The 18,656-nt window shown below is 51.0% G+C and overlaps 1 protein-coding gene and 1 long non-coding RNA gene across 5 annotated transcripts in view; both read right to left on the reverse strand.

Moving 5' to 3' along the window:
- Positions 1 to 771, reverse strand: part of LOC131381709 (uncharacterized) — a 51,829-nt gene extending 51,058 nt beyond the window's left edge. The window contains exon 1 of the long non-coding RNA XR_009210596.1: positions 77 to 771. This is a non-coding gene — a long non-coding RNA (uncharacterized LOC131381709). The remainder of the gene's footprint in view (positions 1 to 76) is intronic.
- A 953-nt stretch (positions 772 to 1,724) lies between these two features.
- The window catches only part of CUNH4orf50 (chromosome unknown C4orf50 homolog), a 63,850-nt gene continuing 46,918 nt past the window's right edge, over positions 1,725 to 18,656 (reverse strand). For all 4 annotated transcript variants that reach the window (XM_058430158.1, XM_032135395.2, XM_032135393.2 and 1 more), the window contains 4 exons: positions 17,064 to 17,246; positions 10,801 to 10,849; positions 8,385 to 8,506; positions 1,725 to 2,984 (listed from right to left, as the gene is read on the reverse strand). In XM_058430158.1, the coding sequence (XP_058286141.1) occupies positions 2,739 to 2,984; positions 8,385 to 8,506; positions 10,801 to 10,849; positions 17,064 to 17,246 (600 nt within the window). In that variant the 3' untranslated portion in view covers positions 1,725 to 2,738. The remainder of the gene's footprint in view (positions 2,985 to 8,384; positions 8,507 to 10,800; positions 10,850 to 17,063; positions 17,247 to 18,656) is intronic.

Here is an 18,656-nt window from a genome sequence, read left to right on the forward strand (position 1 = left end):
AAGCCAACCCTCTCCTCTGATTTGCTTAAAAGCCTAGGTAGGGCCCCTTTATGCAGTGGGGGAGGGGTGCATTTACCTCGCAGGGTTTAGGGCTCCGCCTCCAGGGAAGTCCACCATTGTTGTTTGCTGACAGTTCGTGTGACAAATTGTTTTCTGCCGCAGAGCCAGGCTGGACCGTCTGGCTGGTCTCCAGAGGCCTCAGGGTCACTCGTAGAGTCATTCCCTGCCTGCAGGGCAGCCTGAGACCAGCTCCTGTGTGCCAAGTTCCTGCCTGAACCTGCTGGGGTGCCAGAGCAGGTCCTGCCCACGGAGCATCTGATGGGTGGCAAGGAGCCACCACGTGCACTTCCAAAGGCTGGAGTCTACAGACCAGGCGAGGGGAGTCCGCCATCCTGTACTGTGCCCCAGGGAGCCACGGCACAAAGCTTGAGCGGACCCAAAGTGCTAGACCCAGATGGGAATTCATGGCCTGGCAGAATAAGTGGCTCTGCCTTGGAAACATGATTTATTAGGGACTCGTTGTGTTAAGCTGCAAAGGTCGTCTTGGCTTGCTTTAATGGATTTCCTGGGTTGCCTTTCTGCCCAGGCCCAGCACGTGAGCACGGCAGAGGGGAGCATGAAGTGACAAGACGCCGGATGTCTGAGCTCCTGGGAGTCCTGGAGACCAGATGTGGTGGCACCACGCTGCAACTCGCTGGCTCAGCAAGGGCTCAGCTGGCTGTCCTCGACCGCACCGGGTTTCTGTCCTCTCTCTGTCATGTTCCTGATGCTCAAAGCTAATGACATTGCCCCAAAATACAGAGGGAGGCAAAAGGCAGATCACCAAACCAGTGCTGCAGGTCACTTCCTGCTTGGAAATTGTAGGGAAGCCCTAGGGTGGTCGAACCGACACAGGGATCACCGCAGTGGTTTCCAATCTGGGCATCCTTGAGGGGTGGTAACGGGGCCACAGGGTCTCCAGAGGGGTCCCTGAAAACCTAGGCGGACAGCATCATCTTTACTTCTTCCCCAGCAGCACCCAGCCAGACACGCCCAGCAGGCACTAAATGCATATTGAATAAATAAATAGATCTGTGGGTAAATCAATCCAGGAATACATGGATGAATGTGCTAACCCATCAGAAAACTCCATAAACGAATTTAAAGGGTGAAACTCAATGTGCCGAGGCCGCGTTTCTTAACGTCTCAGTGGCTCCCCAATTTTCCTCGAAATAAAACCCACTAGTTTCTATAATTGTACAACATAAGTCACATGAGATGTTAACATCAAGGGAAGCCCGGGGAAGAGTCTACGGGAACTCTGTGTAATTTTCATTTCAAAACAAAAAGCTAAACTATGTTAAAATAAATCTATGCACTTTGACACTTCCTGGGGAGCCCTCAGTTCCTTGTCCCTGTCCTTGTTTGTCCTTCCATGAAGGGACAGCCACTTCCAGGAGAGGACAGAATTGGACAGGTAGCAGCTTTGGCCTTTCCCTTAAGCCCCTCCTCAGCCCCTTCCCAAAGTGAGAGGTGACATCTCTGGTAGGTGAGCCTGGGTCAGGGTCTGGTGTGTGTCGTCCAAGCCCCCAGACTCTCTTTTTGGGGGGCTGCCCTCAGGATAGAAGTGCTCTTCTCCTGGGTCGCCCACCTGATTCGGGGCACGAGTCTCTGTTCTCGGTGGAAGGAAGGGGTGCTGGATGGGACTGTTTGCAGCTGGCTTGACAAGAGCATGCTTTGCCCACTTTCCCGCCAGGGGCACATCCACAGTTCAGTTTTATACCTCAGGGCCTTTGCACATGAGTTCCCTCATACAGCAGCACCCTTCCCACCTCACCCACGGGACGATGCCCAGCCATTCCTTTGTGGCTGACTTCTAATTCTCCCAAGCCAAGTAGAACGGACCCTTGCCTTCATCCCGTCATTCAGGGCACATGTGACACTTGCGTACGTGCTGATTTACTCACAAGAGTATCTCTCCCATTGTCCTGTGAGGTCCCCGGCGCCAGGATCAACATTGACTTGTCTCTTCTCCTTCATGCCACATTGCCTGGCATCCAGTGGATATCAATAGACGTTTTTGGAGTGAATGGACTGATTAGAAAGTTCTGGTTAGTTTTAATGTTTTTAAATGTAAAATATATAATGACTTAAGTTAGGTGTTTCACTTACTAGACAAAAATTCTTCTAAAACGTGGGAAGGACCCCGGGGGCAGAAAAAATAACAAAACAATTCTCCATGGCTGATCATGTTCGGAGCTATGAGATCTGTCCTCGGCTCTCGACCTCAGCATTGGCGACCCTGGGGCTGTAATTCTTTGATGTAGGAGGCTGGCCTGGGTATTGTAGGATGTTTCATAGCATCTCTGACCTCTACCCACCAGATGCCAGTAGCAGCGTCCCAGCTGTGACAACCAAAAATGTCTCCAGACATGGCCAGATTTTCCCTGGGGGGCTAAAACTGCTCCCAACTGAGAACCTCTGGAGCAATCAATTCAATAGGTTTTGGTACAGTAAATATTTCCTATGCTGCCTTGACACAGCCAAAGCCAAACTCCTCAGAATTTGCCAGGCACAGGCCAGCATTTCTCTCAAACTCTGACAATGAACACAAAATCCCAAAGCCGAAGACAAAACCACTTGCCACTAAATGAGGGCTTTGATTGCTACCAATTTCTTAAAGCACTCTCTGAAGGTTCTGCTTCAAATATTTATGGAGTCTATGAAATGGCTCCGGAGAATGAGTGGCCCTATTACATTTATAACTCCAGTGGTGATTTATGGACCTGGGAATTGCTGCAAATGCTTTGTCTAAGCTCTTGGTGAAAAGCCAGGATCCTCGCTGGGCTCAGGAGCTCGGAGGGTGCTGAGACGTTATCGACTTGGAAGGCAGGACAGGGCATTCCGCCTTTTTCTTGCAGACGTTGTGCGGGGAGTCCTGGTTCCACAGTGACCGCTGCCAGGCACGTTCCAGGATCAAGTGTGGACACCAAGGACAGAGGGAGCTGCAGGCAAGAGGACAATGAAATGGTCTCTGTGTCCACATGTTTGTAAAAGCCCCTCCATTCACAACTTTAATCAAAGGAAGAGATGACAATGATAGCTAATAGTTACGGGGCACTTTCTGTGCCTGGCACCAAATACTCTTCACACATTGGCTCACTTCCTTTGGTGACAGTTCAATGAGACACACGCTGTCATCACTGCATTCTGGGTCAGAAAATGAGATTGGGGCAGCATGAGGCTCCCTCTCCATGTCATGTGGTAGGTGCCTGACAATACAGTCATGAGCGGGCGTTCCTGTAGAGTGGATATCCTCTATAAATTTTCTCCTTCCCAATGATAAGAGAAAGTGACCTTCCCTTGAAAGGGGAAGTAATGTCTTGCTGGTTGCAAACCTCATGCCCAGCACATCTCGGGGCTTTCCCCAAATGTGCCGTCTTACTTGCCTTCACTTAGTTCCCCCAACAAGCTATCATGAGGCCCACTTTATAGATGAAAACCCACTTAACAGTTTAAGACATTCTAAATGCCTTCACTAAATGTATTAGCTCTGAAGTGGCTGGCTTCAAGTTCAAAGCCAAGCCCATCTGATTTCAAATCTCTGCTCTTTCTACGTCTCCTTTCCAGTCACTATTGTACCTGTGATCCCTTCATGACCAGCATCTCACACCTCTCAGGCACCTTCCCTGCAAATGACAGGAAGGACCACCTCACTAGGTAACATGGTAACATGTGAGTCCTGCTAATGCCTCTTCTCCCTCCTCTAAAGGGTGTGGCAGGTGTGTCGGTGCCTTGCCAGACAGATGAGCAGAATGGAGCCAACTTCTCCACCAGTCCTGGGAAGCAAGAGCAGCCGCAGGTTTGCAATGAGCAGGGCCTTTTGCCTCGCCGGTGGAAGACGGCTGAAAAAGAGTCTGGACAGCAGAGGCAGGGAATCAGCGATCACTATGTGCCAAGCCTGACCTTGTCCCTGCCCTCAAAGCACTTCCAATCCAGTGGGAGAGGCAGACACATAAACTCAATATTATGCTGCAGTGTTCAAGCCCGAAGAGAGACCCACACAGGTGCTGATGAAGCCTCCAGGACGGAAGTGCTGACTGCACACTGCGGAGCTGGGAAGGCCTCATGGAGGCAGTGTCTGAGCTCGGCTTTTGGGAAGGAGCAGGATTCTGTTATGTGTTTAAAACACAAGGTCATTCCGGGCTGACTAATGTGCGTGTAGGAGTCTGGATTCCATCTTATAATAATAATAATGATAGTCTGCCAGGCTCATGCCTGTAATCCCAGCACTTTGGGAGGCTGAGGTGGGTGGCTCACCTGAGGTCAGGAGTTCGAGACCAGCCTGGCCAGCATGGTAAAACCCTGTCTCTACTAAAGGCGCTACCTGTCCAATTCTGTCCCCTCCTGGAAGTGGCTGTCCCTTCATGGAAGGACAAACAAGGACAAGGACAAGGAACTGAGGGCTCCCCAGGAAGTGTCAAAGTGCATAGATTTATTTTAACATAGTTTAACTTTTTGTTTTGAAATGAATGTCTCTACTAAAAATACAAAAATTAGCTGGGTGTGGTGGTGCACACCTGTAATCTCAGCTACTCAAAAGGCTGAGGCAGGAGAATCGCTCAAATCTGGGAGGCAGAGGTTGCAGTGAGCCAAGATCGTGCCTCTGCACTCCAGCCTGGGCAACAGAGGGAGACTCCATCTCAAAAACAACAACAACAATGATAATAATGATAATGATAGTTTAAGCCATATGAAATTACTGTTTCTGAGGGAAAGAGTAGTATAATATTGGCAATTTCCTAGGGTTCAATCTACAACAGTGAACATTTACTGAGCTCTTGCGATGTATCGTTCCAAGCACTTTCCACGTATTGATTCATTGCATCTTTACAAAATCCAAGGAGATAAGTGCTATTATTATTATCCCATCATACAGATGAAGCAACAGAAGCCCAGAGAGGTGAAGTGCTGTGCCCAAGGCCACACAGCTAATAGGAGCCTGCTGCAAGATTTGAACCCAGGCCATACGGCTCTCAAGCCTGTCTGATTCCCCACCACAGTGACAGCTGAACCCAGGGATGTAGTGTTGGATCTTCAGTGGCTGAGTGATAGGATGAGGCTAATGATATAGAGGGCGAAACATTTCCTCACTCACTAAAGATTTGTCAGCCTTTTCAGGACATGTTTGCGTACTCTTAAGCTCTCTTCTTTTTTCACTAAGCTCAACCGTACAGTAATAGAATTGTGTGACACGCGGCAAATTTAGTTACTGCCCTTCAAAACTCCATGGCCTCATTTTCCTTGTAGGTCACTAAACCCCTGGTGTCATCATTTAACAAGTTTGTTTTCAGCATGGGAAGCTCTTCCCCAAAACCAGCCCAGATACATGGCTTGCAGTCTGTTTTTGCCCAGGGCAGGGAGCTCTGTTCCCAAATGCTCATGACGACTGGACAGAACCAAGACTGCAGCGAAAATGCAGTGCTGGGAACCAGGAGCACGTGCCGTGCGCCTTCCAGAGAAACAGCCTGATGGTCCCTGTCTCTGGCTAACTACTTACCTGACAAGTGCTTCTGAAGGCCTCCCATGGGCCAGGTACCATGCAAAGCATGGGAAAAACGTTTAAATTGACATTCTGCCATCTTGCTGCAAAGAAACAGAAGTCCTCTATGGACTTGAAATGATTTCCAACAGAGGAAGGGTTTCCAGTCCAGTGGCATTCTGTGTTTTTAGTGATAACTTAGAAGAAAGCTGAAGAACACCTGACAAACTTGGAACCATAAGGGTATTAAGATGCCTTTTTGGTTTATCCATTCACGCAACATATTACTCCAATTATGTCCTCAAAAGCTTTGCTGCAGGTTTCTGGCCAGTATCACTGAGAGCAGACATTAGAGGGTTCATTCTCACACTGAGCTCCAGATTGGAACTTTGAGGGAGGGAAGAGGGACTGCTCCTCTTCCCGCAACCCCGCCCCATCCAGGCCACGCCCCATCTGGCCACAGAACGATCAGAGGGCCAGCTCCGGAGCCAGGCGCCCCGGGTTGGGAGCCCAGCTCTGCAGCTTATGAGCTGGGTGACCTTTGCCCCCTCTGTGCCTCACCTTTTCTCACAGGTAAAGTGGAGCTGATGCTGATATCTATTTGGTGGGCCCTTTGTGGGACTGGATGAGCCAATGTCGGCGCAGTAAGATTTGGGTATGTTTTCTGTTTCGCTGCTGTTGCTATCACTGTCATCATTATCCTCTTCTAGTCTCCTCTCTACCTCCTCATACTTTATACTCCAGCGATGTTGCTTGCCATGCCTCCAAATGCCTCATGGGCACTCACCCTCCCGTCTTTTTGCAAGTGCTCCCTTCGCCTAAAATATTTTCTTCTTTTTTTTTCTTTTCTTTCTTTTTTTTTTTTTGAGATGGAGTCTCACTCTGTTGCCCAGGCGGGAGTGCAGAGACACGATCTTGGCTCACTGCAACCTCTGCCTCCCAGGTTCAAGCAATTCTCCTGCCTCAGCCTCCCGAGTAGCTGAGACTACAGGCATGTACCACCATACCCAGCTAATTTTTATATTTTTAGTAGAGACGGGGTTTCACCATGTTGGCCAGCTAGTCTCAAACTTCTGACCGCAAGTGATCCGCCCTCGGCCCCTCGAAGTGCTGGGATTACAGGCATGAGCCACTGCGCCCAGCCTGCCTAGAATATCTTCTACCTGCTGCCGATAAGGTAGATCAAAATAAAAAATCAGAGGTAATTATCCTAGGAATGATCAAAGCTTTGTTTTTATTACTAGATAAGAAGTCATTTAAAATGAAGTTTACCCGTCAGAAAAAAAAAGTTTAAGGTCAATAACAATAGCTATCATTTTTTTAATACCTCCTCTATTTTTGATTCCAGGCACTATAATAAATACTTCATATGCATGATTTCATTGAATTGTCCCAACAAGCCTGAGAGGTAAATATTGTTGTCTCTTTTATCTTCTAGATAAAATAAAGTAATCATGGAGACAGGAAAGAAGCCATGGGGATAAAAGAAGGGAGAAAAATTACAATCGGCTGAAATAAAATGAGTAAGAGCAGTTTTCCTTCTGAGTAATGGCTGCTTTCTCCTTTTTACTGTGAGCACCTCTGATGTGCCAGGCACACACTCAGCTCTGCCTGCCTGATTTCTCCTCCTAACAGTAGGAGGCAGGCAGCCGCCTTTCACAGCTGACAGTTACGTGCAGGCAGATGAAGTACTTGCCCAGCATCACACGGAACTAAAAAGGGGTAGGGCTGGGACTTGAACTCAGATCTGCCAGACCCCAAAGCTCATAAGTAAAGTAAGTTTTCTCTGGGAAGACAGAGGGGAGTGCTGCTCTGGCAATGACTGATTAGGGTCTTTGGGACCAAACCTGCAGTATGTGCAACTAGAAAATCTAGGGGGAAACGTAACAGAACATTTGTCTGAAGCCATCTGAGAGCTACCAAGGCCATGAGGACTTGTGAGACCAAAATTGAAAACAGAACAGAAGCCAAGAAAAGCGAGCAGGGTACTTGAGGACCTATTTCCCCTCCAGGTGAAGGCAGGGTCTGTGCAGGAAGCAGCCAGCTGAGAGGGTGAAAAGCGAAGGAGAGCTCTGAGCAGCCTCTTGGGGCTGACAGGGGAAAGGGGTCTCAGATACTCGACAGGCTTTTATGCCCTAGGAGTGAGCGTGAACCGGAAACGCAGCAGACCTCCTGAGCACTGGAACTCCTCGTCGACTCAGCCCTGATGTGAGGAAGATGGCCTGCCCTGAGCAGAACAGAAGTCCTCTGTGGATGGAGATACTGTCAGGCCTCAAATTGTGTCATCAAGGTTTCATACATGATGTCCAACATCCACTAAAAGTCGCCAGACCAGCCAGGTGTGGTGGCTCATGCCTGTAACCCCAGCACTTTGGGAGGTCGAGGTGGGCGGATCACGAGGTCAGGAGCTCGAGACCAGCCTGGCCAACAGAGCGAAACCCCATCTCTACTAAAAATACAAAAATTAGCCGGGCATGTTGGTGGTGGGCGCCTATAATCCCAGATACTCAGGAGGCTGAGGCAGGAGAATCGCTTGAAACCAGGAGGCAGAGGTTGCAGTGAGCCGAGATCGTGCCACTGCACTCCAGCCTGGGCAACAGGGCAAGACTCCATCTCAAAAAAACAAAAAATGTCACCAGACCTAGGACACATGATTTGACCAGAAACAAACATTAAAATTAGATCATAGAAGGAGACTGAGGGTGAAACCGGGGGGCTGTTCTGGAGTCGGTTGTGTTCTATTTCTTGACCTGGTGGTGGCTTTCTGGGTGTATACCGCTTGGATAATTTGCTAAGCTGTAAATGTGTTGTACTTTCAATAACAAAGTTCATTTAGGAAATGAGGTGACAGGTGCCTTCTCACCTTCAGAGAATCCAGTTGGGCTGTCTGTGCTGGCCACTCCGGCTCGGAAACAGGCCAGGACTCTGAAGACAATGAGCTTTGGAGGACACTGTCCATTTCAGGATTCAAGAGGTATGTCTGAGCTGGAAAGGGAAAATTCTCAGTCAAGCCTCCACCCAGGAACCTAGGTGAAAAGTCTACAAGTGTCTAAGCCCTGTCATAACCTTCTTCACTCTCTAGCCATTCCCAGATCATTCCCAGTTTCCATGCGCCGGGGCAGAGGTCCTCTCAGATGCCTTTGAGCTCTCCGAGGACCTCACCCATACGCCTCTGATGGTGCTGTCATGAGCTTGGGGCATCCCAGAAAACTGCCTGCCTGCCTGCCTCACCTTCCCCTACCTGGCTGCAAGCTCATTCCATGCAGGGACCACCACCTTTGCAAGCCGGCTTAGCTGCGTAAGCCCAGCAACACCTGTGTGGGATCTGGCACGTGGCGGCCCTCCAGAAATGTCCAACAAAAAAATAACCTAATCGGTCTAGCGCGTTTCCTTCTTTGAAACGGGATGAAGCTGAGCAAGAGAGGGAAGGAGACTTGCCTGGGGCCACAGAGAGAAAATTAGTGGCAGAAGCAGACCAGCTAGGATCTGCGCCTCTCCAACTGTGAGAACAGGCACCAAGTCAGGCTGTAGGGACAGAAGGCCAAGGTAGAGAAGGACAGGCCCATCCTGAGGCATCAAAGACCGAGAACACGTTTCTCTGCTCCTGTCCTGACATCCTGCTATGTGCCAGGGGCCAGACACTCCAGAGGAAGGTCATATTACCTTCCTCTTAAAAGAGTGTATGGCTCAGAGAGGTTAATGAACTCATCTAAGACCACACAGCTGGCAAGAATAGAATCTAATAATAAGAACCACTAGATGAACAGATCTCAGTAGCAGCTCGGTCTTAAAGGTAACACCATCCACACGTTCTACACGTTTTTATCAAGCACCTGATCCGAACACAACACTAAACAAATCCTTAGGAGCCCCATCCCACCCCTACACTGAGGGTAGTAAGCTGCGCTTCAACAAGGCCCAAGCAAATACCACCTGTTCCCCCAAAACTATTGAAATAAAAAAGAGTAAAACAAGGCCCAGGAAAATTCTGTCCGGTCAGGTAGCAGCTTCATTTTCTTCCTAATAATAAAAATAGGCTGGGTGCAGTGGCTCACGCCTGTAATCCCAGCACTTTGAGAGGCCAAGGCAGGCAGATCACATGAGGTCAGGAGTTCAAGACCAGACTGGCCAACATGGAGAAACTCTGTGTCTACAAAAATACAAAAATTAGCCAGGCATGATAGTGGGTGCCTGTAATCTCAGCTACTCGAGAGGCTGAGGCAGGAGAATTGCTTGAACTGAGGAGACGGAGGTTGCAGTGAGCTGAGATCATACCGATGCACTCCAGTGTGGGCGACAGAGCAAGACTCCATCTCAAAAATAAATAAATAAATAATAAAAACAGCGGAATTAAGAAAAAAGCAATCATGTTACCAACTCTCTGAGTAACCACGGCTAGTAGTTTAGTTGCTGTCTTAGCCTAAGTTGCAGATCAGACCCAGACGTGCACATCGAATTATACAGTTATAATTATATGAAACATTCCATATCCTAAGAGTTGTGTGTGTGTGTTTTCTTTCTTTTTTTTTTTTTTTTGATGGAGTTTCGCTCTTTCGCTAGGCTGGGGTACAGTGGTGCGATCTCGGTTCACTGCAACCTCTCCCTCCTGGGTTCCAGCCATTCTCCTGCCTCAGCCTCCTGAGTAGCTGGGACTACAGGCACGTGCCACCACGCCCAGCTAATTTTTGTATTTTTAGTAGAGATGGGGTTTCACCATGTTGGCCAGGATGGTCTCCATCTCTTGACCTCGTGATCCACCTGCCTTGGCCCCCCAAAGTGCTGGGATTACAGGCGTGAGCCACTGTGCCTGGCCCATATCCTAACAGTTTTAAACTTAGTAGAACACGGTAATTCCCATGCTGTTGCATGGCGTTTCTCAGTACCATTTTAATGACTATGTTGTATTTCACTGATTATATAGGTTCATTAACAATACTGAGGTTTCCCTCTAATTTTTCACTATTATAGATGCACTGGCAGGAACATGCCTGTCCATAGAGTCTTTCCACATACAGAATTATCTCCTTAGGATGAGTTTCCAGGAGTGAAACTCTAGCACTGAGGAATTTGAATGTTTGTATTTTTCCAGTGTGTTCTCTCATTGTGAAATAAGAAGATAATGCCACATAGGAAAGGGGGAGGGAGAAGTGGGTCCCGTTCCTTTTAGTAGCATGAACGCGACAGTGGGCATCTCCCCCCTGGCCCACCTGTCACAGCGTCCTGCTGGCCTGGACTTTTTCTGAGCACACAGACTTTTCCTGATCAAAAATCACACTGACCTCTTAAAGCTGCCGTCATCTCAGACTTGACGTCCAGGTGGTGGCTTGTCTGCAAGAAAAGACATCTTGGCAGTTATTCTGCATGGCTCTGGAGGGACAGCCTTGCACAGAGGACTGCAAGTGGACCAAGCAGGGCCATCACCCCTCCCCGAAAAAAACTGCATTCTGTGTAGGACCAGCCCTGCCTGTGTGCGTGAAGACCTCCGTCCTCTTCTCTCTAGGACGCTCAAAGGAAAACAGGAATTGGTTTTGCTCTTAGGAAACATGGACACAAAAAAATGATTCCATTTCCTTTTCTCAAATTAAATCTCCAAATGGAGACAGTAATAAAAGTGCTTTAGAACTGCTATTAAAAAACATTTTAATGAGGACATCCGGTGCTCTGATGTCTCCCCTGGGGCCCCTGATTCAATCACCCAGGAATTCAGGTCGGGCTTGAATCTGAGTGCACCACCTGCACCGCCACACAGACCAATGTCCTGCTGGTTCCGCACTGCACGGGGCAGGTGAGAAGTGAGATGGGAATGATCACTCAATTGGTTGGCCCACGGCCCCCAAGTGGTTGAGCAAGAGCAACTGCTGGATCTTCAAGGTGGGTTAGAGTTGTTTCCAGACCGGCAGCCTGGATCCCGCTTCCTCTTGGGTGTTTCTGACGGGGCAGGGGCCTATGTGCCGTGCTGTTTTGATAACTGTCTTTCCTGTCTCCACTTCCAACACCCTGCTCACGTTCTTCCTCCAGGTATAGGAGGCCATCTCCATGTCTGGAAGGGCTCTGCCCGCTCTCTCTGTCTCTGGTGAACTTCTACTTAGATGTCAAGGCCCAATTCAAATGTTGCCTCCTCTGTGAAGTCTTCCCTGACTCCACCTGGCAGAGTTCAGCCACTTGCCTCTCACACAGCGCCTCCTATGCTGCAGTGACACCTGGGCTCTATGAGGGTCCCCTCTAACCTGGATTGACTGGTGGAAGGCCTAATACTCTGGGGCATGGGTTATGGCTCAGCCGTCTTCTGGTAGTGACCGGATCACACCAGCACTCCTGGGAGGCTTCGGTACCAGGCACAATGCCTGCTCCTGAACGGTGCTCTTAGAGCACTTTGCTGTCACCCTTTCAACACCGTTGTGTCTTCAAGCACCCTGGACTCTCCCACCCCCATGCCTGTGCCCATGCAGGTCTCGCAGCCTTGAGACCTTCACTCCATCCTTCCAGCTGTTAAATCCTGCTTTCTGTCCTTCAAGGCCTGGTCTGAGTGCTTCCTACTCCAGAAAGCATATCCTCCAATCCATCTCTCTCTCCTCTCCGCTTATTTCCAGGGCTTTGAATGAATGCCTTTTATTGCCCCTGGGTTTAGAGTCAGGTGTCTCCTCATTAGATAGAGGCTCCTTCAATGCGAGACTGAGGTTTTGTTTGCCTTCGTAGAGGATACACCGGCAGAGTAGCCTCAAGCGCACTCAACTGACTTCCGGGTGGCCCTGCATTCGGTATGTGGTTGGGTTGCAAGGACCCTTGTCTCTTCCAGCCCCTCAACTACCACATTGGCCTGGAGTGGCTGCAGAGCCGCCGGGCTTTCTCAAGTTGGGTCCTGCCTCTGCCACTCACTGATTCCATGCCAAGTCGGTTGAATTCTCTGAGCCTCACCCTCTCCATCTGCGAAACGGAAATACGGTACCAATACGTCCTTTGTAGGGGTCCACCAGAACGACATGAGAAGGAACGTCCACTAAATGCCAGTGACACAGAGTAAGGGACAGATGAAGCCTTGTGCTACACTCTCCCGAGCCCTGCCTCTCTCCCCATGCAAACTTTTAGGGGAATATTCCAAGTTTCATAAAAGACAGGAGTTAAAGAGAAAATAATTGCCTGGATCCTTGGAGGCCCAGGCTTGGGGATTGCTGATTTAATGAACTGGGGGAGTTCAGGGCTTTGAGGGACAATTCTTCAATTGTCTGAGTATGACTGCTCCTTTTTTAGACCAGATTCCATTTCCAAAGGCCCGCAACTAGATCTCGTTGACAAATACCCAGAGGAAAGCAGGAGGTGGCAGGAGGAGGAAACAGCAGAGCGAGAGGAGGTAAAATAAGCATCTTCCTTACTAGGTCACCTACCTCTTTGCCCCAACTGGATGACTCTCCCCTGCCAGTGTGCCCAAGGCCCCTGGCTGCTCCCAGGGGAGCAAAACTGACGTTTTGCTTGAAGGTGCCCCAAAAGCTGTTGGGTGCCTATGTGTGACAGGTGCTGTGCCAGGCATTTGACATGGGGTCTTTAGTCTAATTCAAACCTCGCAGAGCCCCATAGGGTACAGCAGCCCCCACCTGGCCTAAGACAACAGGTGGCTTAGGTAGGTGAAGGCCAAGTGCCAAGTTCATGAGATGGGTCATTGTTTAGAATCAGGGTGTCATCATCTGCAGGTGAATCTCCGTGCCCAGGGAGAGGACAGGAAACCACCCAGCTAAGAGCACAGGAAGCTCAGGAGTTCTCTGTTCTCTGATGGGACCTTCCATCTGTGGAGTGGACCACAGGCCAGACCCTAGGGGTGGGCAGGAGAGCCAGCTGCCATCTTAGCCAGTGCTGTGTCCCAGGTGAGCCCCGGCAACCCTCTTCTCCTCTCCTTTGGTACCTGGACCTCTGCCTCCAAGGTCTCAGGGACGGGGAAAGGGGACGATGTAACCGAATACAAACAGCAAAAGTGTCTCATTTCATGCTTGTGAATATCAACAGCCTAGGTCCAGGCAAAACACAGGAAAAAAAAAAAAGGTCTGCTGGGGCTAGGGGTCGGGGGGCATAGGAGAGGAAGCAAAACAGGCCCAAGAAGGTGCCCTGAGCCCTGCTCACTCAAGGCGTCCAGGGGACAAGGTGGAATTAAGAACTCCAGACAGGTTTTAGGAATCTGAGAACAGCAGGAGCCTGCCTGCCCTGACGGCCCATCTCCAGCTAACATCAGGGAGGCGGCAAGACCCGTGTTCCCAGCAGAAGGAAGAGTGACCTCTGCCGTGGCCAGGCTGACCTCGTGGGATTCCCTCCATCTCCAGAACAGGCACCTGAGCTGGAAAGAACCAGCAGAGCAGGAGGAGGGAAGCCAGGGCAGAAACAAGGGTGACCCATGGAGACTAGTGACCCGGACGGCACAACAGCAGACGCCAGCACCGACGGCGGCGCCAGGACCCGTGGCCCCTAGCCTATCACCACAGCCTGCTGAAAATGCACTGGGGCCGAACGAACTGAGGCTCAATTTCCACCACGCACCCAAACCAGGACCAGAAAAGAAAATGGAAATACAAAGACTCAGTCACGTGCAGGGAGGGGAGGTGGTCACCGACTGCTGCCTGCATGGGCACCAGGCCACGCCACCTCCTCCTGAAAGGGTAGAGCTTAGTGGCCCCAGCCCGAGGCCCAGCCCCCACCCCCTCAACAGCCCTGGGACGTGCTGAGGCTCAGGGTCCCCCGTGGAGCTTTGCAGCAGGATGCTGGGAGGGTGGAGTAAGCAGATCCATGGAGAGTGTGCGAGGGGGACGGCAGCGTGAGCCTGGGCCGCCATGGCTTGGCTGGATAAATGAAGGCAGCCTGTTCGGTCAGGACCCTAGCCCAGCCCATGCCTCCTACCCAAAGGCAGGGGCCAGAGAATGGGAGCGTCTCAGGACACTGTGGGCAACAGGAGCCCAGGACCCTCCAGGGGTGTTCCTAGAAGGTACATCAGCCCTCCACTGCCTGGCTGAAGTTCCCAGGACCTGTCCCTTGCTGCTCTGGCACTTCTCACCCCCAGCTCATCAGAGTCTCCCCAGCCATCCTGGCAGTCCTCCTGGGCTCCTAGCCAGAGCCCAAAGGCCTCCATCGGGAATTCCATCTGTGTCCTCTGAATCGAGACTTACTGCCCATCAAGCAAGCAGCACTACACCCGCTTCCTGCCCGGCTACCGGTAGGAGGAGTGGCCAATGCCACTCCCACCCTGCTCTCCACTAAGAACCAAGATGCAGTCACCCTGCCGGGGCACAGGTGCCTGTGGCCTCCCATCAGCCCAGCCTCCCCCGTCTCCTCCCCTGGGGACCACACTGCAGCCAGCCTGGAGCTCTCTGAATTTCTGAAACATATCACAATTTTTTTTTTTTCACTTTCGAAAGGTCTGGCAGGGACACCCTGGTCCACGGAAGCATGTCCGGGCCCAGAAGCACGTCCTTATAGGAGATGAATGAATCTGTCCAATGACATTATTATAATAACTCTCCCTGCTCTCATTCTGGCCTCTCAAGTGACAGATGAAGAAATGAATGAAAAAAATTGATTTTCCAGATAACTCAACTATAGGGAGAGAATATGCTGACAATTTTTCATCCATTCATCAGATACTTCAACCTGTGTAATAGTTCTATTTCTTGCAGGAAATTTAAAAATTAATATTCCCGTGTATACATCATTCTCTGTGAGTTTGGTCATTGTAAGTCAGCCTATCCAACCACAGTGAACATTTCAATTCTAGTTCCAGGGCCTGTGAGAGTGAGGAGCAGCCCTTGGAAGGTGGGCCGCTGCTATGATGTCCCCTCAGCAGCCAGCCAGCCGGCCTTCCAGGGTGACACCTGCTGCATTTGCTGTTTGATACTTTCACAACCTGGAACTCTGCTTTCCTTTTTTTTTTTTTTTTGACGGAGTCTTGCTCTGTTGCCAGGCTGGAGTGCAGTGGTACGATCTCGGCTCACTGCAACCTCCACTTCCCGGGTTCAAGAGATTCTCCTGCCTCAGCCTCCTGAGTAGCTGGGACTACAGGCACGTGCCACCATGCCCAGCTAATTTTTGTATTTTTAGTAGAGATGGGGTTTCACCATGTTGGCCAGGATGGTCTCAATCTCTTGACCTTGTGATCTGCCCACCCCAGCCTCCCAAAGTGCTGGGATTACAGGTATGAGCCACCGCGCCCGGCCTGCTTTCAATTTTATCTCACTTAACCCCCAGATATCTGGCCCCTAGTGGATCCCAAGGACTATGCAGGCACTTTGACAAAATTCTGCTCTCTTTTCTCACCCTTATTCTAGTTCTGAAGGAGTCTTGTACCCTTTGGGCAAAGAGAAGAGCAACAGACTGGGAGTCTGGGGCTCCGGATTCAAGTTCTGCCTATGAATCGAGTCAACAAATGGCCTTGAACATGCCTCTTGGCTTCCAGGCCTCCATCTCTGCTGTGCAATGATTTGGACCACAGGGGACCTCTCAAGGCTGTGAGGGAAAGGAAGGGTCAGAGGAGGTTGGCCTTGCAGAGACCAGGCTGGGCAGAGCTGCAGAGGGAGACTCAGACTTGGTGCCAAGGGGCTGAGAGCAAGCCCTATAGGCAGAGCCTGGAGGGACCGTGGAAAACAGCCCCAGCTGTGTTTACTGTGGGAGCTGGTCTCGCCTATGCACATAAGGAGCGGAGCTAGTCTGGCGGGGGCGTTGCTGGCTTGTCCCCGGGAACGGGGCTGCAAGTATGTGTGTGGGCAGGCATGGCTGGGCACCCGTGGGTGCCGATTGTAGTCAGGAGAGCTGGCACTTGTCCCCACGTGCACTGCCTGTGTGACCCGGAGCACATCTCCTAACCTCTCTGGCCTCAGTTTCCTCTTTTGTTGACCAGTGGGAGAGGAGATTCTCATTCATTTGGTTCATTATTTCATTCATTCAACAAACATTCTTCCAGGTTTGTGGCAGATTCTCAGAGCCAGGCACTGGGAAGACAAAGATGGCTATGGAGTGGCTCTAGGCCCATTGGAGAGGGGCCCACAAACTCCTGCAACAGCGGGAGAGCTCCCTGCTCATGCCCTGTCACGTGGGGCCACGTGCAATGGAGCACAGGGAAGGCTGTGGCTAACTCTCTGCTCTCCGGGGCTCAGAGCAGGCTGCCTGGGCAAGGTCACACCTGTACCTTGAAAGATGGACAGGAGGTCATGGGGCGACCGAAGCAACCTGCCAGAGGAAGTGGCCAGTGCACAGGTCCCGGCACAAAAGACCCATCTTGTGACACACACGCAATGAAGCTTGTATGACGCTGAATTACAATCACTGTTTACATCTGTGCCCTGCACCATTTCCTGAGCACTGTAAAGGGTAAGGATTGCCAGATGCATCTTCCCATGCCCACCCAGGGCACGGGCACGGGCACAGAGGAAAAGCCAGGGGGTGTCTTCTTGGGTAGTGTCTGTGGATGGAGGGAGGGAGCAAAGGAGGGGCTGTTCCAGTCAGGCAGGGGCATGCAAGGGACGTGCCCACACTCCCGTAGGAAGCAGAGACAGGGCCATCTCTGGGACTCTACCTCTGGGACTTCCGGAGCCAGGAAGGCGGCCGCGTACTCAGCCAGTGCCACGTCGTTGAGCATGTTCTGTGCCAGCTCGGAGAGCAGGAGGTTCCCCAGCCCATGTCTGTGCAGCTCCTGCAGCAGGTGGATGATCAGGCGATTCCTCTCCCGGCACTTCTGGACCAGGGAAGCTATCTTGGCCTGAAAGGGAGGGAGGCCATGGATGCCGAGCTCCCACCAGGGCTGCATGGCTGAGCTGGGGGGCTGGGGGCCGGAGGGTCAGCTGAGGCCCCTACTCACCATCTCCAGCTCTGCCTCAGCTCAGCGGAGCAGCCTCCTCCCTGCGACGCCTCCCTGCCCCCAGAAGCCAGGCTGCTTTCAGAGCAGATGGCCACACACCCCCAGGGGTTCTGCACTGCCCCTTCCATGGGGTTTAGGCTCAAGGCAGCAGGGGTTAAGAGCGTGGATTTGGGCCCCACCACGGACCAGCTCTGTAAGCAAGCTCCCCTCTGCACCTTGACTTGCCCGTCTGTACAATGGGGATTGTCATGGACACCAGGATAAAAGGAGACGGTGCAGGCAGGCACCTACCGAGTGTCGTGTTTCTATCCTTATCTCACATTTCGATAGCACTTTAAAAGGGATTGCGGTCTCCATTTAAAGAAATGCTCCACAGCAAATGATGACGATGAGAGGGGGGAGGAGGGAAGCCTTGCACTGTGGGAGCCTCAGGGTCTGCTCTGCACCTTCCCAGCTACCACGTCTGCAGGGGCTCGGCAGGAATTATGACGATTTTTATTTTACAGGCGCCAACTCGAGGCTCAGACAGACATGGAAATGTGGGGTGGGAAACAACTTTAGGAACTGTGTGGCTCATGTTTCTGATTTGACGGCTGATGAAACTGAGGCCCCAGAGGGAGGATGACTCTGCAGGTCAGTGGGAGTCCAGGGCATAACCAGGTTCTGCTGATGCCCAGTCCAGGGCACCTCCCTCTCCACTCTGCCCTGAGGCCAGAGAGAAAGAGCAGAGCCCCAGCTTCTCCCCAGATCCAGACCCATGTTTGAGATGAAACGTGTTACCTTAACCAAATTCTGTGTCCTGCTAGCAAAGAACATATTAAACCCCATGTGCGAGTAATGACATTTCCAGGAATTGATCTTAAACATAAATGTCTAGATACGTGGAGAAAACCTTTCTGAGAAAACCTGTAAATCAGCTGGATATGGTGGCTCACGCCTGAAATCTCAGCACTTTGGGAGGCCAAGGGGGGTGGATCACCTGAGGTCAGGAGTTTGAGACCACCCTGGCCAAGATGGCAAAACGCTGTCTCTACTAAAAATACAAAAATTAGCCAGGTGTGGTGGCGCATGCCTGTAATCCCAGCTATTTGGGAGGCTGAGACAGGAGAATCACTTGAACCCGGGAGGCAGAGGTTGCAGTGAGCCAAGATCACACCATTGCACGCCAGCCTGGGTGACAGAGTGACACTGTCTCAAAAAAAAAAAAAAAGGACATCACAGTGTTTGTATACAATTAATGATACAAAAGAGAAAGCGATAGAAAGGAAGGGGCTTGAGCATAGAGAGCAGGGGTGGTGATTTTATGGACCA

Source organism: Hylobates moloch, unplaced genomic scaffold, assembly GCF_009828535.3.
Source record: "Hylobates moloch isolate HMO894 unplaced genomic scaffold, HMol_V3 SCAFFOLD_17, whole genome shotgun sequence".
Lineage (NCBI taxonomy): Eukaryota > Metazoa > Chordata > Mammalia > Primates > Hylobatidae > Hylobates > Hylobates moloch.